The sequence below is a fragment of the Tigriopus californicus genome, chromosome 5 (genome assembly GCF_007210705.1).
Source record: "Tigriopus californicus strain San Diego chromosome 5, Tcal_SD_v2.1, whole genome shotgun sequence".
NCBI classification, from domain to species: Eukaryota; Metazoa; Arthropoda; class Copepoda; order Harpacticoida; family Harpacticidae; genus Tigriopus; species Tigriopus californicus.
Genome location: NC_081444.1, coordinates 11,055,162 through 11,077,604, shown reverse-complemented (window position 1 = coordinate 11,077,604; position 22,443 = coordinate 11,055,162). Strand labels below are relative to the sequence as shown.

The 22,443-nt window shown below is 44.5% G+C and overlaps 1 protein-coding gene across 1 annotated transcript; it reads right to left on the bottom strand.

Annotated features, from left to right (window-relative positions):
• Window positions 1–15,536: 15,536 nt before the first annotated feature.
• On the bottom strand, window positions 15,537–22,082 carry LOC131880503 (calcium-activated chloride channel regulator 1-like). The gene is made up of 3 exons (XM_059227160.1): window positions 21,490–22,082; window positions 19,286–19,738; window positions 15,537–19,155 (listed from the first exon to the last, which is right to left on the bottom strand). The coding sequence occupies exons 1-3, from the start codon at window positions 21,655–21,657 to the stop codon at window positions 16,084–16,086; spliced, it is 3,693 nt and encodes a 1,230-aa protein (XP_059083143.1). The 5' UTR covers window positions 21,658–22,082; the 3' UTR covers window positions 15,537–16,083.
• Window positions 22,083–22,443: the final 361 nt, after the last annotated feature.

Genomic DNA, 22,443 nt, shown 5'->3' with positions numbered 1-22,443 from the left:
CATAAAACGTACCCAATTCCACAGAAACTGTAACTAGGCCCTTGATCTTATCTCAAGTATTTGAGATACGTTTTGAAAGAATAGAGCCAATTAGACTTGTTGAGAGAGCTCTTAAATGTTTTTAAAACGTGATTGTGCCGAGTTTTACCGTTCCGCATTCAATTATGTGATCCCCAGCCCAAGTCAATGTGTTTTCTCTTGACATTGAAAGCCATTTTGATACCAGGATACAAATATGTAATGGCTTCATTTCTATTAGAGGGCTTAGACCAACAAAACCCTTCTGGGATTTTCACAGGAACCCTAGTGTTTTTTTCCATACCAAGTATCCCACGTTTCACAAACTCTAATTTGAAGTAGCTCAAGAATTAACTTATTCATTTGAGAGCTCTTTCATACGAAGTCTCTGAGCCGCCTCCAAAATCAGTCAGGCTTTGTATACAAGAAGAGCCCTCCCCGAAAATCCAATACCCCCACACAAGTTGAAATTAGCATAATTCAAATGGAAGAGCCTATCATTCAAACCAACAACAGTAGGAAACTACTGATTCCCAGCGATTTATGCCTAATTGTGTCATGCAACGAGCGTATTACGTACTTACAAACCAACAAACAAACCAACAAACAAACAAACAACGAGCTACTTTTTGTTGCGATTGTCAAAGAGCCCGCAAATATCGCAAAAAAACTCTTGCTCATCATTTTGTTGAGAGTTTTGGGCCGACCTTGAAAGTGTCTTACATTTTTGAATGGAAGGGCCCCCGTTTTGGCCATTTTCCACTTTACAATGGCCTTCACGGGGGTTATTGAACAAGCCCAGAGCAGTTCTAGTGAACTGAGAAAAGAGCAGCAGCTACTCAAGGATGATTTGGGATGATGAAGAATCGCAGCGGTGGGTTAATTGTCTTGTCTCAGTTTGTATACACAATTCACCTGGAAATGACGGGATTTCTGGGCATTTCTCTTTGTTGTGTTGAATGATTTTAAACTGTTCACGCATTTCCAATCGATTTCAAGGATCCTTTGGTCTGAGCTCAACTCGACCGGGTCTATTTGGAGGGCGACGTCGATAATCCGATTTTCACTTGAAAGCATAAACCAGCAAGTCCATATGGACTCCTCTTCATGTATTGAGCAGGGCTAATCCGGGCTCAACAAGTATCCAAAGCGAGGACTCCAAAGATCATGTCGGCTAGAACTAGTTGGGAACGTTGGTTGGTAGGTATGCAAATCACGCCAATAAATATCAGACAAGACGTGTGGATATTTTGGCACCATTCGCAACAATATTCTCTCAAAATATTGAGGGTGGATATGCTTGAAGGTATGTACCGGTACAGTAAATATTCAAACTTTGGGCTGGACCATGACACCTAAATCACAAAACCCAAGCCTTCGAGTGGGGACTATTAAAAGCTCGATATCCAATTTTGTACAGGATTGCAATCACGCAATCCAATATCGAGGCGGTTTTTTTCTTCTTCATCTCGAAAAATATGGGTAGAGGAGACTTGGGGACGATCCCGGAAAGATTCCATCATCTGAACAAGAACTTGCCCGAGTGCCACGAGTGTTTACAACTCCTTGAACCTGTTTTCCAAGCACTTTAAAGATGACAAGGGCACGCGTGAAGTTGGAAAATGGGAAGAAGATGTGGAGAATTTTACCAGGCCAATAGATATCTAAGCCGATAGTTGGGAGCGATGGTGATGGAGTTGATGGTGGTAGTGGTGGTGGTGGTGGTGGTGGTGGAAGAAATGGGGATGTCGTGCGCCCCCAATAATCTCATTCTAACGCTGATTGTAATCTCTGTTTCTTTTGCATTCATTGACATTTTCAAGGGGTTGGCTAAGACTTGTTGGGTCCAAACAAACACCACCAGACTTTTGCACCCATCCACGAACCTGGTTGTTGAAGAGCATTGGAGCGGATATGAGGCCAGATTCTAAAGTTTAGAGCTACAAATTTTAACAATTTGGATGCCAATGCTCCTGTAGGTTTACATCCAGCCTGAAATTGCTCATCGACGAGACTCTTTTTTTAAATTTAATTCTGAATTTTAATGCAATCGCTAAGTTACTCTGTGATAACTTGGTTTTATTCAAATTTATTTTACCTCCTCTAGCCCTTTCCACCAATAAATAGGAATGAACTGAGGCGAGATTTAGTCAAGTTTTCCACTAAAATTTGAGATCACTTGAATCTTTTGTATACATGTTACACATGCTGATTTGAAAAAATTCTTAACGTGAAATCAAGAGAGCTGCTGCCATTTCTCAGCTTTGAATACCTCGGAAGTATTGACAGATTTCGCAAAAACGCAAGAAAAAGCAACTAGAAATGTATGCCAGATTTACTTGAGTTGATGGATTGAATCGCTTTGTCCCATCAAAGCTTCACAAGTAATTTCTGCCAACCATAGCCGGCTCATATGAGTGGCTCTCTTTCTAGTCCGAGCTCACATCCAAAAGTGGTCTTGACTTTTAAGCTCGATCATATTTGGTCGGGGCATTGCTTTTAAATGCCAAGTTACGGAGATATCAGACGGTCCGATCTCTGTTTTTGGAAGACGCTGCAAATTGGCAACACCAATCTCCATCTTTCTACCCCCCTCGTCAATGCATGCCATGCAACAGCCTAAAGCGAGATCCTCATCAATGCCCAAAAGCTCTGAGTGTGACAATGGAATTTGAATTACCTCAACGATTGTTCATTGACATCTATGGCATTTCGCTCCAAGCTTCCTCTGCACCCCTTCAATTCAGTTACATGCTTGTGTACTTGTGTACGAGTACATAGGGGGCGACACGCGAAGCAAACAATTAGATTATTCTCTCTACGTACGTACACTATGATGATTGAGAGGGGGATTTCAAAGCAGGCGAGTTGTGCCTATCTCCTCGTGCGGCTCTCTATTGCTCATAGTGATGCTTGGGTCAGGTCAAATGCAATGGCTACAGAATATTTTTCCATTTATTACCCACGCGTACATAATACTGTAGTATGTGATGGCAGTACCTCTCTGTCTATTTCTCTTACTATGTATGGAACATCTGATATTTCTATACATTTCCATTCATTGCGGAGCACATTCTATTCTCTAACAAAGGTTAAATCTATACTACGTTCAATATTCACACATCCATGTACAGTATGAAAGCTCAAGGGAGGGAAAAATGATCAATATGAAAGCTCAACAAAAGAAGCAACAACTTTTTCCCCTCTGAGTCAGTGTGAACCGTTTGAATCGTGAATAGCACCCAATGGCAATCAGTCTCGAGCCCGAGGATAAGCCAACCAATTGAGTTGGCTTTCCTCCATCTCTAAAAACGAAGTCTGAAAGCAGCATCCTCTCTCTTAATACAACAAGTATGACGTCGTCCGACCCATTTCTCGATCTCTTTGGCCTTCGTGATGGAGAGATTGTAAACCAATTGTGAGGGCAGATTTTTGATGGCGTCTTGGACGAGTGTCTTTCATAGGTTAAAAAAGAAGATGGAATACGTCAAGTGCTAAGTTGCTTTGACTAACTGACCAACCACCCAAGAATACGGTATGCAAGAGGGTTGTAAATGTCCAGCAACTCCCATTTCACCCCCATTGAGTCGGGTAGGAAAAAAAATCTACCCAGGAACCCAGCCAAAGGAATGAGAATATTCTTTTTGCCCATGAAAAGCTCTCCCGAGTGAACTTTGTAGTTTGTTTATTCAGAAACTTATTTCACATGTTTTGACATAGGAATGTTGTTTCGAAGGGTACAAGTCCCCGGAATTTGTCACTGGGCGAGCACATTTACGGGATTCCTCACTTTAGTCTGAACAATACTGTATCCTTGGGCTGGACACTCAAAAGATGACCCATTAAACCACGGGATCTCCCATGCTCTTCTCCGATTGGATTGGAGAACAACAACTATTGAAGAGTACTTAAGAGTTCCTACGAGTCCCATCTTAAAGTTTGGCTACCCAAAAAGTGGCTAAGCATGTTGGGGTTAAATAATGGGACATGAGGTCGACGTTTATGAAGAAATTGACATGAGTATACGGCTCTCATAATGAGCCTTTGAGTTGGGACTGCAACCGCGAAATGCACCCGTTTTACGACCCGTTTCATGGGAATTTGTTTGTCACGTGTTCAACGATGTCAGACGGGGAAACTGCAATTCGGACGCAAATTCTAATCGACCCTCAAAATGGCCTTTTCTTTGAGTATAGGTCCACTTTTTATAGTTGAGATGGTTGAGCTACAGTCGGAGTGGAGTGTCTCTGTGGCAGTTTTATCGTTTTGGGTACAATTGAGTGTCAATTTCGAGTTCCGAGATCTGAAATGTCTTTCCTCTCTTGGCCGTTCGTTCTCATTCATTCTTCTTCCATTAGTAGTACATAAATCAATGACAAAAGAGTGAGTGCAGGAAATGGTTGATCAATTGACTTTTGACATCCCGTTTTGATCGAATCGGGTGGTTGACAACCAATGGCAGACATTTCCCGATTTTGCATCATCTTGAGAGCTCATCTGTTGGCCAGAAGATCTTCACGTGGCTCTATCTCATTTTCATCTGATCGTCAAGGTGGCGGGAAATGAAGGAAAACAGAGAGAGAACAACCCGAGTGCAATGGCCCAAGAGGGAAAGAGGCAGAGAGAATAAATTAGTCTTACTTTTTGACAGGCCATTTTGAGGAGGAGAAAGAAAAGGCTCAACTTGCATCAGAGGGAAAATTGGCACCAAACCTCCTCCTCCTCCTCCTCCTTCTTCTTCTTCTGCTCCTCGTCGTTCGTTCTCAGCACCACCATTTGTGAGTCTGTGAGGTAATCAAAAGGCGTTCGAACCCGCGGTAAAAGAAGTGAAGTGAGGCGCTAGTGTCAAAAACACCATTCATCAAATGGCCAAGAAAATGAGTTTTTTTCTAATTTGCTACTGATTGGGGATAGCACTTCGAAAGACACTCCAGAATTTCATGATTTGTTTGACCTAAAAAACACTTGATAGCCCATCAAAAAGCAAGAAAAGCCGATTGAACAATTTGAAATGAATATGGGATTTCGTCATGAGCATCGTGGTGTAGGATTACCAAAGGCATGAAATAAACCTTATATCACAGTTTGTACCAAAGTCAGCACATTGGTAAAACAGTTCTAAGCGTTTTCTTCAAGAATGAAACATATTTATGGATCTTTCAGCTAAATGAAAAGGTCTTTTTGATCATGCAGACTTTATGGAAGGAATATAGTTTTTGACAGGATTCTCTCTGCTAAGTGGAAACAAGAAAGCTCGAGTGAAACGGTTGAAGAAATACTGATGAACTTGGGGAATGGATTCCATTACCTGATAGGTTCGTTCAACTTCAATGTTATGCATTAGCGGCGAATCATCTTTGTGCATAATATCATGGCCGTTTCTTCAATCTCCGTTGATTGGTTCAGCTACAATTCAGCTCTCAAGTTTAGCTTGGTAAGCACCATTCAATGTTGAACTGGCTTCGGAATAAAAATCAACAACCTTGCTTTAACAGTGTTTTCATATTTCATTCAAGGGCCTTGATCATTCTTGTTTTGGCTTTTGCTCACGAGGATATCGGTGTTGCTTCGGTCACAGCCATGAAAGTTGATAGTTCAAATAGCCTGGTTGAAGGAAAAGATGTGAATGAGATGACTCAGGTACTCTTGGGTTCCTCCAACGAACGTGTAGAAGGATGGATCAATCCATCTTGAATTCAAATCAAAGCACACGGATGATCAGACCTTATGCAGTAAATACATAGTACTTGGTGCATGGTAGTGTACGTACGTACGAAAGTAAGTACGCTCATATGGCAACAGTAGCTTTGTCACCCTACCAACATCATTCGTTAACAAGACACACTGACTATGAAGGTCTTGTTTAAGCACCCTTCTCCCTCCCATTCTTTTGATCTCCCACTCAATTTTCGATCTCATGAATTTTAATTGAATAACGAGATTTTTTTTTGTTCACCAACATCCCAAAGATCTTGAAGCTGGTTGTGGTCGTGGAAATGGATGTTCGAAAACAATCAGGCTTGAGAGACAAAGATGTCACGCCATTGAAGGCGTCAAAGACTGTCTGGTTATCCTGCTGAACGAGATCGAAAGTTAGCCGCAAAAGTGAGTGGATTTACTTAATTCCGTCTGACTCTGGGCTGCAATGGGATTCTGTTGCTCATTTGACAGATCGAGAAATGTGAAATTGATGATCACTCCCTGAGATCGGAACTGGACACCACTCGAAATGGTGACGCCCTGACCCGATTTGTCGAATATTAGGCGTCAATTTAGGCTTGAAAGCCTCTAATGAAATGTGCTGCTTCTCACAGGGCGTCATTTGCGTGTCAAAGCCCTATTCTCAGGAGATGATTGGGAGCTCCTGAAAGTGATGGCGCTTGTTCACTTGGATGGTTGTTGGATGGTGGTTGGTTGGTTGGTTGGTTGGATGATTCGATGTCCAGGCCACGACAGTAGCATGCCATCAGCAGCCGTAGACCAAAGAAAGATAATACATAGGTCCAGTACCAGACGAGTGAAATCTTGAGCAATCCATATGGAGTAATTGTAAGTTGTTGAATAGGAAATTCACGCTCGGGAATCCAAAGCTTTTAGTTACGCTCTAGGTAAGCCATCACACACACATACCGAAAAACGACAACGAGCCAGGGAATTACAGTGCATGAATGTGAATCCATTTAAATACGATACAATGCAAAAAGAGAGGCTTTAGAGCCAATCACTCGTCTAAGTGGGATTCTTCGCGTAAGACACGTCGTTACGATGATCTTCAACCGTTATCATAACTAGTACATACGAGTACAAAGTTCCACACGCACCCTGTGCACAGTCAAATTGGGCTTCCCTTTTAATTTGTTGCAAATGGGCGTTTGTGCGGAAGGGAGGCCAAACAAAGTCTTGGTTGACTCCAGGATTAAAGTTCCTCTACAGTACAAGGGCGGCAACAAGTTCCAGATGTACTTTTATGTACGTAAGTGGTGGTTTTGAAACCGCACCGAAGGGCTGAGAAATGGAAAGTTACCCTGAATTGTCAATCCCTCATTAAAGTAGTACGTACACAAAACAAGTTATTGTCACCAGTTTTAGAAATGTTTCAATGAAAATGTACTTACCTGAGAGCTCTTTCAACATGGAAAACTTTCGTTTCGTAACGAGGTGTCTGGTGCATTATTGGATCAATCAGGGCCTCAGATCTCAAGTCCAGGTACATCTCTCTACTTCTAATATGTGCTAGAAGGAAAATGAAAAGGAATCATCCAGCTAGAAGCTGGTTCTCGGTTCGACTCGTCCCATTTCTACTAACTGTATTTCATTCCCGTTGGCACGGATAAAAAGAGAAAATTTTGATCCATTCTTGCGATAACTCTTCAGGGCGACCGGAATTTCACCTCTTGAGCATCACCTTGTATATGTATGTATGTACTATCTACGTTTCTACGCATGTGTGTGCATTTACATATACAGTGCAGCATAGGACAGTACAAACATTGTTGTTAACTCTTTCACATGGAAAGACGGAATGCTTTTCTTCCATGAGTGAGTGTCCAAGAGTGTCCTTACAATATGGACCTGGTGACGACTCGGTACTCCGGGGTAGTATACCTGGTACTATGGTACTCCATGCAGCAAACATTACTACAGTCGGCACAGGTGTACATACATGTATATGTATCCCTTGAAAATGGGTTCGTTTCTGGTCTCCAAATAGCGCAGAGGAGAATAAGAACATGCATGTCCGATCTAATATTATGATGTCTTCGGGGCCAAGGAGATGGCTCAGGAGAAGGAAGAAGAGGAAGAATTCGTGGATAGAGGTGATTTGTCAGCTCAAGAATTTGAGACCATCAGTGACAGCTTGTCAGCTGTGCAAAATTTCTAGACAAAAGGCCTATTAAGATTAACATGCCTGACCACCTTGCTAAAAATTATCTCTCGGACATCCAGATTGGAATCCGACCTGGGCCACTAGATCATTCTATACCTGGCCAAAACCTAGTGCTAAGTGAATGTCCGTGAGAAAAACAAGCTCCAGGTATGTATGTATCTACGGCCATATGAGGCTTGCATCTGTATTTATGGCCCTACGTAGTTTGGCGAGGTTGGCAAATTCTCGGGAAAGTAGATCTCGCTGACGATGCAACCTCTCCAGACCGATTTGGCACACATATTAGGTGGCAATTTCTGTGCAAATTCATGAGCAATTTGTACGAGTGATGCTCGCTGAGATTGAGGGCGTTTCACAATAGGCGTTGGGTGTGATTTCATGCTTCTCTCTCTCTCTCTTCGCTTCTCTTTCAGGTTGGCTGTGCCTCTTTTGTGACTGTCGCAGTGCAGTGGGGCGCATGCATGATATATGGGCGTAGTCATTTGCATTATTTTAATCATATGACCTGGAACTAAAAACTTGATGGGAATGGTGAGTGGGAAGGTGTGACAAATTTTTAGATGAGTCTGCATTTCCCTCATCCACAACACCATCATCTCACAATTGTACGAGGTCGGTAGGAGAAGGTACAAGTTAGGTAGCCACTGGAAATGAGGACCACGAATTTTGGGAGCCCCAAGAAAGTTCGGAAAAGTTTCGCCCAAAGAAAAACTCTTTTCGCTAAGGTTTGGAAAGGTTCGACATTACAATTCCCGGCTTTGGCCACAAAAGACCCATGCTTTTTCAGACCGTTTCAAAAAGGGTGAAATTTCATTAACGTCCCAACAGTTTCCAGAGTTAAAAAAAAATTTCAAAAAATCCGACTGGGCATGAAAAAACATCTGGAGATGGTTGGTTGAGTTTGTGAGTTGGTGCATGGTTCTTCAAGCAACAAGCTCCCCAATATACAGTATAATGAGAGCTAATCTGTCGGTGTTAAGGCAGTTTACTACTCTTTCGCTCGAGGGATCACCAGTAACACGGAATTTGGAGTTAAATGTCTATGCTGATTATTGTGCCTGGAGCGATTGCCGATGTGAGAGATTCATTTGAGAGCAAACCTGTCCATGAGCCCGGATTGCCTGATTGCCCGATGCCTCTGCTTGGACTACTGGCCTGATTCTGGCCCAATCTCGGGAGCAAATCACTGATCAGCATCTGTTGCACAAGTCTAATTTTTTACGGCTCTTCATTTACTTGAGCCAGCGCCACCACCGGGTGCCTCGAGCTCTATTCATGATGAGCATTCTCGATACGTATGTACGTACGACGTAGATCTAACTAGAGCGAGAAACACATCGCCTAATTTCACTACTCTACCGTACGTTCAGTACAACAGTGCAAACAATTACGTGGGTAGATGATCCTTGTATCTTATATGTACACCCTGTCCGATTGGCCATGAGGATCAGTAGCTTCTTCCTTTAATGAGGATGATTGATCTTTCTCCAATCCTGACTTGGTTTTAATGAGCTATTTGCCCTTCAGCATTCAAAAGAGATGTTCGAACCCAACAGCACCCACCGACGCACCCTCAGAGTCTTAGAATGGGCCAAACAATGCGATGATTTGAGCCTCTCAATTCTGGCCTTGATTGTCAGGCTCAAGGATTATGCTCGATATCTCTTCTTTGCCTTTGACAGGCCAAGTTGATGAAATAAATCTCTTTCAAATCGATCAAGTAGTTGGTTCTCTCCAAATATACGTACATACGTACGTATGTATGTAACCTCTGTATGTACGTATAGGCTCACTGCAGATGCAAATGACCAGTCGTGCATCCAATATTTCACAATTTACAAGGGCTTGAAAGAGCTCGAAAAGTCCAATCTCATCCAAACTCGTTAGCTTGTTGATGTCTAATTCCACGAATTATTGGGGCCAGCACCCACCAATTAAGGGGATGATATGGCAGCAAAATCCATAGAGTCATCTATTCCCAAACCAACCGTCCCAGAGACCGAACGGGATCCTCTCAAACTGGCTTTGTTGTGTGTCTCTTTGAATCCGAATGACGCGTTTCCATCAATCCAAGCCCTTCTTGCGATCTGGTGACCAATTCAATTAGTACATGTGATGTCTGTTTCTTTGCACCGCTTTTTAGAAAGAGTATTTTGGGGAAGGACAAATAATTAGACTGAACCGCACCTACTATTGAAGGCTTCATCCTCTGACAAATCAACAACTGTTCAGTGATTGTCAACAAGTCTGGGGACTTGGTTGGTTGTTGGTTTTTCTCGGCTTTGTCACGTCGTTTTTCCTCCTCCTCCTCCTCCTCTTCTTCTTCTTCCTCCCTTAGGATGACGCTTCAGAAATATCGGGCAATAGTTGATTTGTCATCCCATGGTTATAAGCATTGCTTTCACACACGTCACATACGTACGTACGCATTGCATGTTTGTTCAGAAGAAGGCGACTCGGAGGAAATGAGGCAAACCCATTCAACATAACATACGTATAATAATCGTCTTCCCATGCCTCAGAGATGGTCGCATTTGGTTTGTGCACATCCAGATCTCAGTATGACGTCTAAGACATGAGACACAATGTGCATATCCCCAGGGGACGGACTACAAAAATGGTCTTTTAAATAGGATATCCCGCCACATCTTCACATTTCCAATGAATGAATGATCAATGACATCAGATGGATCGGGTCGCCACCAACCAACCAACCTACCAGTTAACCATCTGTGAGAGTGACTGTGTTCAAGGATGGTGGTGGATGGTTGTGATTCAATAGCCGCAGTTGTGGAGGAGCTTACCAGCTACAGTAGCTGGCACTGTTGGTACTAATGATAGTGTTAGCGGTACATTTCAATCCAATGAATTGAAATTCCTTGAGGAATCCTCTTTTGTGAACAACAGAGAAAGGAAATTTGGCCTAATTTGTCCGGATGAGATCAGGATGAGGATGACTATAAAGAACCTAGCAGAGGGACGAGCAGCCAGCAGCTCTACCTACCATCGATTCAGTTGTTGTTGTAGTTGGTGCTGCTGTTACAAAATGGTGGCACTGTAAAAAGAATTACAAGGACTCTCGTCTTAACTCGGAGTCGGTCATTGTGTCATCCAGCCAAATTGGAAACAAAAGGGAAATTCTCGTGAGAACGGAGAAGTTTCACACTACTTCAAATGAGATCCATGTGACCTGATAGTGCAACAACATCTGTGCAATTGGCTCGACTGTCACCACTCCACAAATGCATTACGTACCATCAATGAATCTGGGCAAAGTGCTGACAAAGATCCGATTGGGCACTAATTCCGGCCTCCTTCCATCCGAGGTGTGGATTTGACAAAATAGACAGGACCATAGACGACGTAGATAAGCTCAGAGCCAGTTTAATGTAATCCACACTGCGACAGCAAGGGCGGATATCGGATATTTGTGGTCATGCCACGCCACTATCATGCTTAAGGATTGTGGAAAAAGACAAAAAGGGGAAAATATTTTCCAACGAGTGGGTGGCTGGCTGGCTGACTGACTGACTGACTGAGTGGCTGTGAAACTCGTTGTCGATCGGAAGTGTGCCCGAAATAAGGGGCTATTGAGATCCTTCCGATAGGAGACACACCCATCCTGTTCAATGAAAGAGTGGAAAAACAAAACGAGTCAATGTGGCTAATCAGAGTTTCAGAGTTCCACTAGCATCCCTTTTTGAATTTTAGAAAACTGGACAAAACACTTGTCCAAAGTGGTCGAAGGTTGGGAGTGCAAACTTGGAACCTCCTAAGAACTTGTTTGTCGAGACCACCACAAGTGTTCCAAGAACACGAAAGGCCGCTCTTTTTATCTTGGAGAAACATAAGGCTTCTGGGACACGAAGGAGTTGATTCGAAAGAATTGAGCATTTCAAACGTCAGAGCAGAAAATTGATCCTCGTTATTCAATTTTCGCTCTTTTCTGACTGGAAACCCCTCTCTCATGTTATGGTTCCATTTACAGGATTCGCAAGAAAACTTCCTGGGATTCGGGAGAATCTGAGAAGAGACATAACGGTTCATATACGCTTCTACTATACATAAAATACCTCTCTGTACCCTGTCTTAAAGACTCTCCCGAGACGGAAAAGCTCCTTGCCAATGAGTAGATATCGCTCTGTCTCTCTCTCACTGGTCGAAGACCGGCTCATCCCAAATTCGAACTCATATCCTGTTTTTGAAGCTCTGGATCTGGCAAATGTGGATAGCTGAAGACGAGTCAAAGGAAGTTGCAGTAATGACTCGACAACGTCTCATACCCACATCTGGTCCGTTTTCCATGGTGGCAAACGGACCAATAACCCGTTCATTCGGCCGTCCGCTTGGTGCTTGGTCGGTCTGAGGGTCGGCCGGTGCTTCGTCCCAGTGGCTTTCGTCTTGTCTTTCGTTTATTATTACGATTATTTCGACTCGTCGTTCAACGGTCTTTTTGTGAACTCGAGCGTTGAAGAGACTCCAGAGAACACAGCAGACTTAAGGAGGCATGTGAAGGCGCTGATCACCGGATCTTCATTCTTCTCCTTGTTCCCCATTGCACTTCACCTCGTTCAGTGCATTATGCATTGACAATGGTGTCAATAGCTTGGTAATGAGCATTTTTCAGGTTTCCCCCCTCTTACTTGCACAAGTACGCTCGTACCTATACATTGAGGGCACGGTATAGCGATCCATCCAAGGAATATTCTGACCATTGAGTTGCACCAACATGATTGTGGATGTATCATGGAATCGAAATTGTCAGCCCGAAATTCCCTCACGGTCAATTGTTTACGTCCTTCTCCTTTTCCTCTCTCTCCCACCCAAACCTGACCACCATCCGGTTTTAGCCGACCCCCCTGGCCCAAATCCTGGCCAATTCCAAATCCTAGCTTATCGCAGTTTTTGATCACTTGGAGTTTCATTAGGGCTAACGAGGTGAGCGTGATCAAACGGGGTTGTTCAGAATATCTGTTCTGAGGAGAGACCGCCTAAAATATTTGAGCAGAACCAATATCTGACTTCCTGCATCCGTATGAACCACCTCTTTCCACTGTTACTGGAATGGGATGAACCTGCCAATGGTACTTTTTCCCATTACAACTCACAGAGGTAAATCTTCTGCTTTGTTACCTTTGAATGACGTTTTATAGTGTTCTGTCATCATTTTGAGAGAACGTGCACGCCATCTGTATTGTTGGCCTTAAGGAGGCCGTAAATATACCATGTTTGCCAACATACAAACAGACGCATTGTATGTAGATACAAATATTCATCTACTGTAAGTAGTTCCATTACGGTCGTCAAATACATAATTAATACACATTACTTGCCGTCTCACTCGCTTATTACTTTCTTCGCCAAGGCCCCACTTTCACAGCTTCTCAAGGGCCGATGTCCAAAGAACATGCCCTAAAACGTCTACGACACTGTAATATCGTTTGACTAGCCTGAGTACTTGATTTTCCCTCCGGAAAGTTCGCTTGTGTGCTACGTGCCTACAAGCATATATAGTAATGGGATGTTCTTGGAAAGCGACCTCGAAAGTGAAATAATCCTCATTTTCTTGTCTTGCATGTTGAAAGGTCATTTCATTAGTCCGAGAATGGGATTGCTCCCACTTATTCGCTCTTCTTACTACCACCAGGATCCAACTTGACCCGCGTCCAATTTCGGCTGTTTGAACCTCGTTAATTTCATGCTTTGGTCATGAAGGCCCAAGAACAGGCTGGGATCTATCAACAGGTGTAAGATCTGCCTGATTTGGAAGCGATCAACCAGATCCCTGATTTATTCTGTTACCTTGACCAAATCTGCATTAACACGCGGCTCATTCCTGCTTGATTCTCCTCGTAACCAGGAGCTTCCCTTCATTTCAAGCTCTGGTAATGACTTTTGAGCATTGACAGAACATGGAAATAAACTGTTGATTAGTCGACTAGCGTACGTAGCTTGTAAACGAGGTGGGCAGTTTGTGCTGACACTGGTCGTTCGTATGGCTTCCTAACGTAAGCGGATGAACGCTCTGTAATGTACAGTGTGATCCATAGCAAACTCCACTCTCCAACTCCCTTTCTCCCCTTCGATCTGCCATATATCCCTTCCCTCCAAAGAAGTCCGTTTCCAGCTTCATTATCCGTCTCACTCCCAACTCACTGTTCGTGTTCTTGTGTTCAAATTTTGACTCTTATTGTTGGCCGAGCACTTCCGTTTTGAATGAACAGCAAAATGCAGAGCGAACGAGCGAACAGAGCAATAGGGAAGAAGCTGGTAGTTGGCTCTCAGCGAGCGCCTCTCGCGACATCCTTCCTCTGTGAACACCACACTGTGACAGCTCAAGCGGAACTCCAAGGAAAATGTTCCCACAAGAAAAAAAGACACATTTGAGTCTTTTTAAGAACAACTCGAGGAAAATGTGTGTTCTCAGGGCTGTCCGTGCGTGGCAAATTCCAGGGCTTTGCCTTGCTACCATTGGATCAATGAGGGAACACATTATCCTCTCTTAAATGGAGCTAAAAGGCCATTGATTCGCTTCTGGTTAAAGTTACACTGAAATGTGGAAAATGTGTCCAAGTTGTATTGCTAGAAATCAGAGCTACAATGTTCTTGAAATCTGATCGTCATTAGAGGAAGCTCTCCGGAACTTGAGAGGAAATGGCCATTCTGAGACATTCTTCTTGGTTGGCTCTACCACCACTACCATTACCACCACCACTACCCACAGCCAGCCAAGTGAAAAGATTGGAGCCCAGATTTTTAGACACCAAAAGCTAAGATCCAAGATCAGAAAAATGCAAAATTGATTATATTCGTCTTCAATTTGAAAGTTTGTGGGATATGTTCAAATGGTTTTAGCGATAGATCTTTCTTATTTTTTTGGTCAAACTTACGATTGATGGGTACTTCGATATCCGATAAGAGATGAATTAGATATTCGTAATATTGATCAGCATTTGCGCACCATTAGAATTAGTCGCCATCCATGAATAATCTACCTGTGGTAGGGTTTGGTCAATGAATGAGTGTTATTTGAGTGATTTTTGTCCGGGCTCTGGTTTTGGATGAATGGTATGGGAAGATTCTCATGCCTCAAGACAAATGCGTGTGAGAGATTGTGAAGAACACCCGCAAAAGATCGTTGACGATTCACGTTAATAATCAAGCTCGAAGCTGGAGCAACCACTTGAAACAAATTGGTGGATCTCACTCGACCACTTACCGTACCTGGAATCATAGGCCTAAGTGCTGCTTCATGTTTTCAATATAAGCGCCTATGAATCTTTAGAAGACTTATTCGAGAGTTACAAGTTAAAAGGCATGCTGAATTCAAAATCAAACCCAGAGAATGACTTGACAAGAAGTAACTCTAAAAATATGAACAACCTTTCGCTAAACCCTTGAAACCAACCAGCAACGAATAAGCTTTTTATTCTTGGCTTGTTGTAGTTTCTCAGCCATCCTCACTTGTGAATTGGCCTATCATAAACAATTTAACCCCGATGACCCGGAATGGCCCTGTGTTTTGAAAAGCTCGCCACTAAATGTGTGCTAATTGCAAGGTATGGAGCCAATCTACCCAATGGTTGGAGCGGATGAGCGAAACGAGAAGAAAGAAACGGCTCATGTTGGTCATGAAATTTATTTCATTATCCTTGTGCATCTGACAAACGGCATGTTTTCACACATGGATTCTGGGAGCATTCAAGGCAATTCATAGATAGGTATGGCACTGGTTTGTTGCTCAAAGCAGACACTGATATTTGAATATCATGCACATAAGATGATAAAAACAATTCAAAGACTAGCATTCAATAGGGTAGGGGGTGGTTGAGGGAGGGAGGGAGAGAGGGTGGTTGGGTGGGAGCGTATGTGTGTGAGTGTGAGTGTGAATGTGCGTGTGAAGGATCAGTGAATCACGAGGAAGTCACGGGGGGATTTCTCGATAGAGGGAAATCCCATTGACAACCGGTGTTTTACATTCGAGTTAAAAGAGTTTAAAGCACGGAGAAGGCAAACGTAATGACCATACTATTCGAAATAGTCGTAAAGAAAAACAGTCCTGGGGGATGGAGTCAGCATCCACGTGGTCTTGGTCGGTAACAATAAAGTGTATATGGTTTCTCGCATCAGAATGAATATGGACGAAGACAAATCTACTCCGGGGTGAGCCTTGAATATCAAACAAGGGACTCGTGTCGCTTTCGCTGGGCCTCCAAAGCATTGACATCGTAGTAGGGAGGCACAGCAATGATATGGCCACCATTCTGCAGCTCAGCGGGCAATTGGCTGACACTGAAATAATCGTTTTGGTTATTACTCAGATTGCTCAGATCCCTGTACACACTGTAATCCTCCATGACCGAGACTCGAGGCGGTGGACCGGGCAATTGACACGCTTTTTGTCCAAAGGAATGCCGCTGAGACACAACCAATGAGTCGACATCTTTCTTGGGACTCATATCCAGAGATGAGGAGCCATTATCCGAAGATTCGTACAGCAATGTCGAGCAATCCGTGCCGTTTCGAGAGCCACAATCGCTCTTGGCACTAATCTCCTTATCACCGGGGTCGCCGGCTTCGATCTTGGTGTGGATGCTGCTGAACTTTTGATCATGAATTCTGTGCACTCCAGGGAGCTCTTGTGAAGTGGCTTTCTGTAGGCCGTTGCGATACTTCCACGAAAGCGTCTCAGAGATGGAAGGAAGTGGAGACTTTTGACTCGAGTAGTCACTGGTTGGGGAGGATGCTGCACTTGACCAAAGTTTAGCCTCCACGAAATGCTTGCCACTGCGCTCGGCGATGATCTTCTTCAGAGTTCCAGCCAAGCTTGAGTCTTCATCGCCATCCTCGATACTTCGCGTCCTAGAACTCTCGTTGGAATTGCTCACGAATCCCTTGACGATGCGGTAATGCTTCCTGATGGCAATAATGCATAGGATAATCAGGATGAGCAGCACAAACGACACGCTCCCGACGACAATGTAGATGATTTGGGTCGAGTTATTTTCGGTGAACGATTGTAACGGTTCCTGGCTGAGATGGTCGACCTCGTTGGATTCAATCAGGTTGTGAAGAGGAGGAAGCGTGGATGGGTCTTCTTTGATGAAAACAGAAATAGTGTTGGAGATTTTCCCCCGATTTCCGGCTTCGTCGAAGGCAACAATGGCATAGTAGAACACCTCGTTGGGCCATGGCACCCCGACTGTGCAGCGCTGCTCCGACCCATTCTCCTCGGGTTGAGGAATGAGACTGGCGTGCACGGGGATGCTCATATCCGCAAAATTAGAGTCTCGCAAGGCCTCACGACTGGTGTAGCATCGTATCTCGTATCGAAAGGCCTTGCCCTGATCATAGTCTCCCCCTGGGGCGGTCCACTTGAGGGTCACAAAGAGCGACTCGTCCAAGTAGTTGTCGACCCAAAAATCTGTGATTCGATTCGGTGGAAAGATATCGTTGACGAGACGGGATCCCTGGCGGATGTAGAAGTTGGATGTTTGCTCGATCAAGAAAGAGGATCCCACAGCGAAACGCTGAAAAGGGCCAGTGGGCACGGTGTAGGAGAAAGGAAGTGCACTGCCACAGCAAATATTGGTGTCAGCATCGATGGATGCACTTAGTTTTGGCGTTCGGGCATTGCCCGAGTTATCACTGGCACTCACAGAGAGCTGATAATAGCCGGATTGAGGGGAGAAGTCGGTGAAGTACGCCGAATAGATGCCATCGCCTTGGGTGATATCGGGATAGCCAGTGCCCATGTCTCGCAGTTGGAGTAGAACGGGTTGAAAGTCTTTGTCACCCGGTCGAAGAATTGAGGCGACAACTTCCGCGTCCAAAACCGGCAAGTCACCTTGTTTCACTTGGGCGTAGACATAGACCTCTTCGGGATTGGCTCCGTCTTGCCTCTGGTGAACCCATGTCTCCAAAGTGATGGCGTTGTCATCGTTGGGCTCTCCCAAGACTTCAATGTAAACCGGGTAGTGGCTGACCAACGTTTGGTACAAACGAATGCTGAAGCTCCAAATGCCCGGCTCGTTGAGGCCCGCCAAATTGAAGTAAGCCATACTGTGCTCGTAGGTCGGAAAGGAATGCTTACGGCCCGTGGGACTAAGCACCTCAAAGACTTCGATATCACGCTCATCATCGGCCGTGACAACAATCCTGAGATTCTTGCGCAAATGTTCCTCGACCACAAAATTACCGGTGATGATGTTATCGATGTTGGGCACTCGGTGATCTTGGTGAAAGGAGACAATGCTCACATCCGAGGCGGCTCTCACCACGCTGGTAAAAGTCCGAGAGAGACGAGTGAGGAATTCGGGTTGATTTGACAAGGGGGATGTCACCACGAACTTATCGCCGAACTTGGTCAGTTGGTCCACTTCGAGCTTGCCCTGAAGACCCGAGAGCGACACACTGTACACGGGGACAGCAAACTGTTCGATGGTCTCGAGGTTTTCGGCGGAAATCTGAGACAGTGACATGGAAGCCACAATCATTCGACCCTCATATTTGCTCCCCAATTGCATGACTTTGAAGGCAGTCTTGAGAGCGCAGTCCAGACAGGAGGTGGTGTCATGGCTGAGGGGTCTTCTAGGAATACGACCATGTAATCCCTCTTTATTCGTGTCCGTAATTAGAGTTGGGGGAAGGTTCACCTGAGCCTCCTGCCCATACGTGATGATACTCAACTCGGCGCCAACCGGAAGCCTGGAGATCAACTGGAAAAGCGACTGTTGCAAAGTCTCCCACTTGCTCTGAGTCTCTTCAAATTCTTCGTCCTGTTGCTTCTGACCCACCAGGATTTTGCCGGATGAAGCCGCCGAAGAGCGATCGAGCACAAGAACAAACAACTCAGGTCGTGGAAGTACGTAGTTGAAAATCGGGGCTCGGAATGGTTGCTTTCCACCCTTCACCATTTCCTCATGCTCCTCCTGCTCCTCCCGCTCCCCATCATCTTGGGACAGGAAATACTTGTTGTCCTCTTGAGTCGAATTGTTTTCCTTGGTTGGTTGTCGGGGCTTCACGTCGTCTTGAATATCGATGGTTGTGACTTGATCGTTGTCGAGGGTTGGCCGCTTCTCTCCGGTATTGTCAACAAAGATCGTCTTGGCGGTCTCCCGCGGCTGTTCATTGGCTTGCTCATTCAGATCTTGGGAAGCAAGGATGACTTCACGAATGCTCTTGCCGTTACAAAGAATGTTTTGCTTGGTTGTCACGTCGTGGTCATACTTGTCAAGCGGACAAATCAACTGGAAAAAATATGACTCCATGATGAGCACGCATTCATATAAAACCCGGGAGAAGTTCCACCACCCCAACCTGTTTTCTGATGCCTATGAGCAACGAGCAGGGGATCTTTCAACAGACTAGAATATTTACCTGATCAGCCTTGTTGTCGCATCCCCGGTTTTCAAGCTCCATTTCACCTTCCATGTAGGTCGAGGGATAGCGTGTATCGCCCTCAAAGCCCTGCTCTTCAAACACTCCCCACCGATATTGGATCCAAGCTTTGAGCATGGCCCTTGATGTAGCATCATCCACAGTATGGTTTCGGGTGAGGCTTGGGTACGGCAGATCGATGCCTCGACCGGACACGCCGCATGGACCGAACTGGGTGGTCCATGGATTGGCTCCAAAAATAGGGTGTTGCTCGGCGAGCTGAATGTCCGCTTGTTGAGATACGTGAGATTCCAAGTCGTGGTGAAGGGAGTTTCTTCCCACTAAGCAATCCAAGGACTCCCACGACTTTGGTAGAATCACGGAGATGGACCCGAAGAGCAAGTTGCTTTCAGTTAACTCATGAAGGCTGGCGGAGGTCTCGGTCAAAAGTGCCTGAAAGAGGTGAAGATGCATTCATTAAGATAAGCCTACTATAATACAATTGCATTGCCACACACGTGCAGAGAGCCGTTGGGCTCTCGATTAGATATCATTAAGATGGGCCATCAAACTGGGCGTGATCACCATGCCATCCCAAATGGACGGCGATGGATGAATGAGAGCTTTCAATTACGTGATAACAGCCAACATGGTACAGAGGAGAGGAAAAAGCCCGTTTCAACATCTCGTTTCCAATCAATTTTGGCAATCCATCCCACTTAAATGAAATCACCATCACCACCAGAAGCACTTTGTCTCGGGCAAGAAGGGCGAGGAGGGCGAAAAGTGGTTTAGTGATTTTCCCCGGAATCCTCAAAATTCTATCGCTACCCAATATTTCTACTACTTCTTCACTACCAACCAGAACTAGAAACGGAGAGAGAGACACGCACACACACACACACTCACACACATACGTACATATATATATATACACATGCACACGGTTTTGAAAGATAAACCGTGATAGCCAAAACCAATTTTTACTTTCACTCCTCCTCTGCTTTACGTATACCAGTGGATGGAGGACGCAAATCGAGATTAGCATCTCGGGGCTTCTCCTCCTCTGCTCCTATCTGCTATTCCTTCTTTCGTTCTTCTCGTTTTGGTGGTGGCAACTAACAAGCAACTGTCTTTTTTTAAAGAGAACCAGCCAGTTCCTCTCCTACCATTCGGCGCTCACTTAACAAGGTGAATTTCTCAACACACTCATCATGATTCTGTCTCATTGCCAAGTCCTTTCCAATATCAAGATTAGGCGTCAAACAAATTGGCCCCGGACCTGAGGGACCATTGTCTGCCCGACTCAGGAGCGAGAGTACTTGAGATCTATGCGATAACTAATACGGTTGGGTCAAATTCCTCGAATGCTCGAAACTTAAGCATCTGTGTATCCATTTTTATTGCCAGATTTTCTCCATCCCCACAAGTACGGTCAGTAGCCAAAAGAAGAATTGAATGTTCAATGACGATGTGATTGGAAAGAGGATCCTCCTCCCCTTCCTCCTTCTCGTTCCTCTGTCGATCTCTATTCTCGAAAATAAAGTGCCAGTAGTTGTGGACTTGACCAGTTCAATCTCCTGAGAGGCATTCTTCGAATTAATAGCCAACATTAGCCATGATTCATGCCCACCAAGCTGAAGTCTCTCTCTCTCTCTCTAAGTCTCGTCACGTCAATGAAGATCCTTCTTATTCGGTCATGATTTCTGGGGGTCGGTAGCTTCGGGATATGGGCTGAGCAGTGATGGTGATCGGTTGAAAGAAGTTAAATGAAGCCTGAACATCAGCCAAAAGAGGCCCAAGCTACTTGGCAGTGAATGGGCGATTTCTCACCTCCTTTTGATCCCATTTGACTTTGAAATGGAGCTAAGTGCTTGAGAACGAGTGAATGAGTTAGAAATGGATGAAGACGAAGCGCAAGAAGTAATGTACTTATACCATCCATACAAGTCGTCATCACCTTTTGCTCGATTTTTCATTGAAGGAGGACTAGTTGAGCTCTTAATGAGAATTCCAGATTGGCCGAGATTGTGATCAGTGTGACTCGAAGCAATATGACTTGCTTGGGTTTTCCAAACGAAGCCCCGATGATACGAGCGATTTTTGCAGCTTATCATCATCATCATCATCATCATCATCTCGCACTCACACGCTCACAAATCAGATCAAAAAAGCCTCTATAAATCGTAAAATGGAACACTTACCTCTAACTGATCGAGCACCTTATTGCACAAATGTTTGGGAACCACGTCGTTGACGTTCACTGTGATTCGATTATAGATTCCATTTTGCACTTGGATCATGCTGCTTTGTCCAAGGGAACACAGTGCTCCCAATACTAGGGCCAAGATCACTTTGCAAACGAAAGCCATGATAATCCCACGCTAATTCAATTTTGATTCATATTTTTGAGAATCTTCCATGAGCGGCAGAATGTACACGTCTTTGCTCATCGACAGTCTCACGAAAACTGAATTCATTCGTTCTGATTCGGGCGGCCGTTCGGTTAGTTCGTCGCTCGCTCGATCTTTCCTCGGTCGTGAGCACGTACTCCGTTGAAATCCTGTCATTCGGGAAACGGCTCGAGAACGAGACGGCTTCTGTTTGACAAATAGAAGGGGGAGCGAGTATGCTGCCTTGGAGAACTCTTCTTGCTCGTCTTCTCCAGGAATTGGAAAACTCGAATCGAGGGTTTTGCTAGTACGCGTACATACCCGTCTTTCGAGCGTGGCACGCGAATGAATCACGGAGTGCTTGACCCCAATGACCTGAGCAAATGTTTGGGGCCAGGGGCGAAAGAAAGCGAGAGACGATCGTTTTGCGGTCTTGTTTGGAAGATATCTCCCTTGTGCAGTAAATAATGGAGAAACTCAAGGTGCAACAACGAGGGATCAGCTTGAGCTTTATTTACCCTTTCTTGCACCTGGTTAATTGCCATGAATGGCAAACTCTCGTTGAGGTGTGTGCCAACACCTAAAGCTGTGTCATTTGTTTGGACTATTTTTGTCGTCTCCTAAGACATCGTTAAATGTCTCATGACCTATTCCATCAAAGTTAGTTGTAAGATAGCTCTTTGTACTCAGAGGATGACATTCAAATACTTCGTTTGACAATAATGTTGAGGGTGAATACAAAAATAACATATTTTGATGAACGAA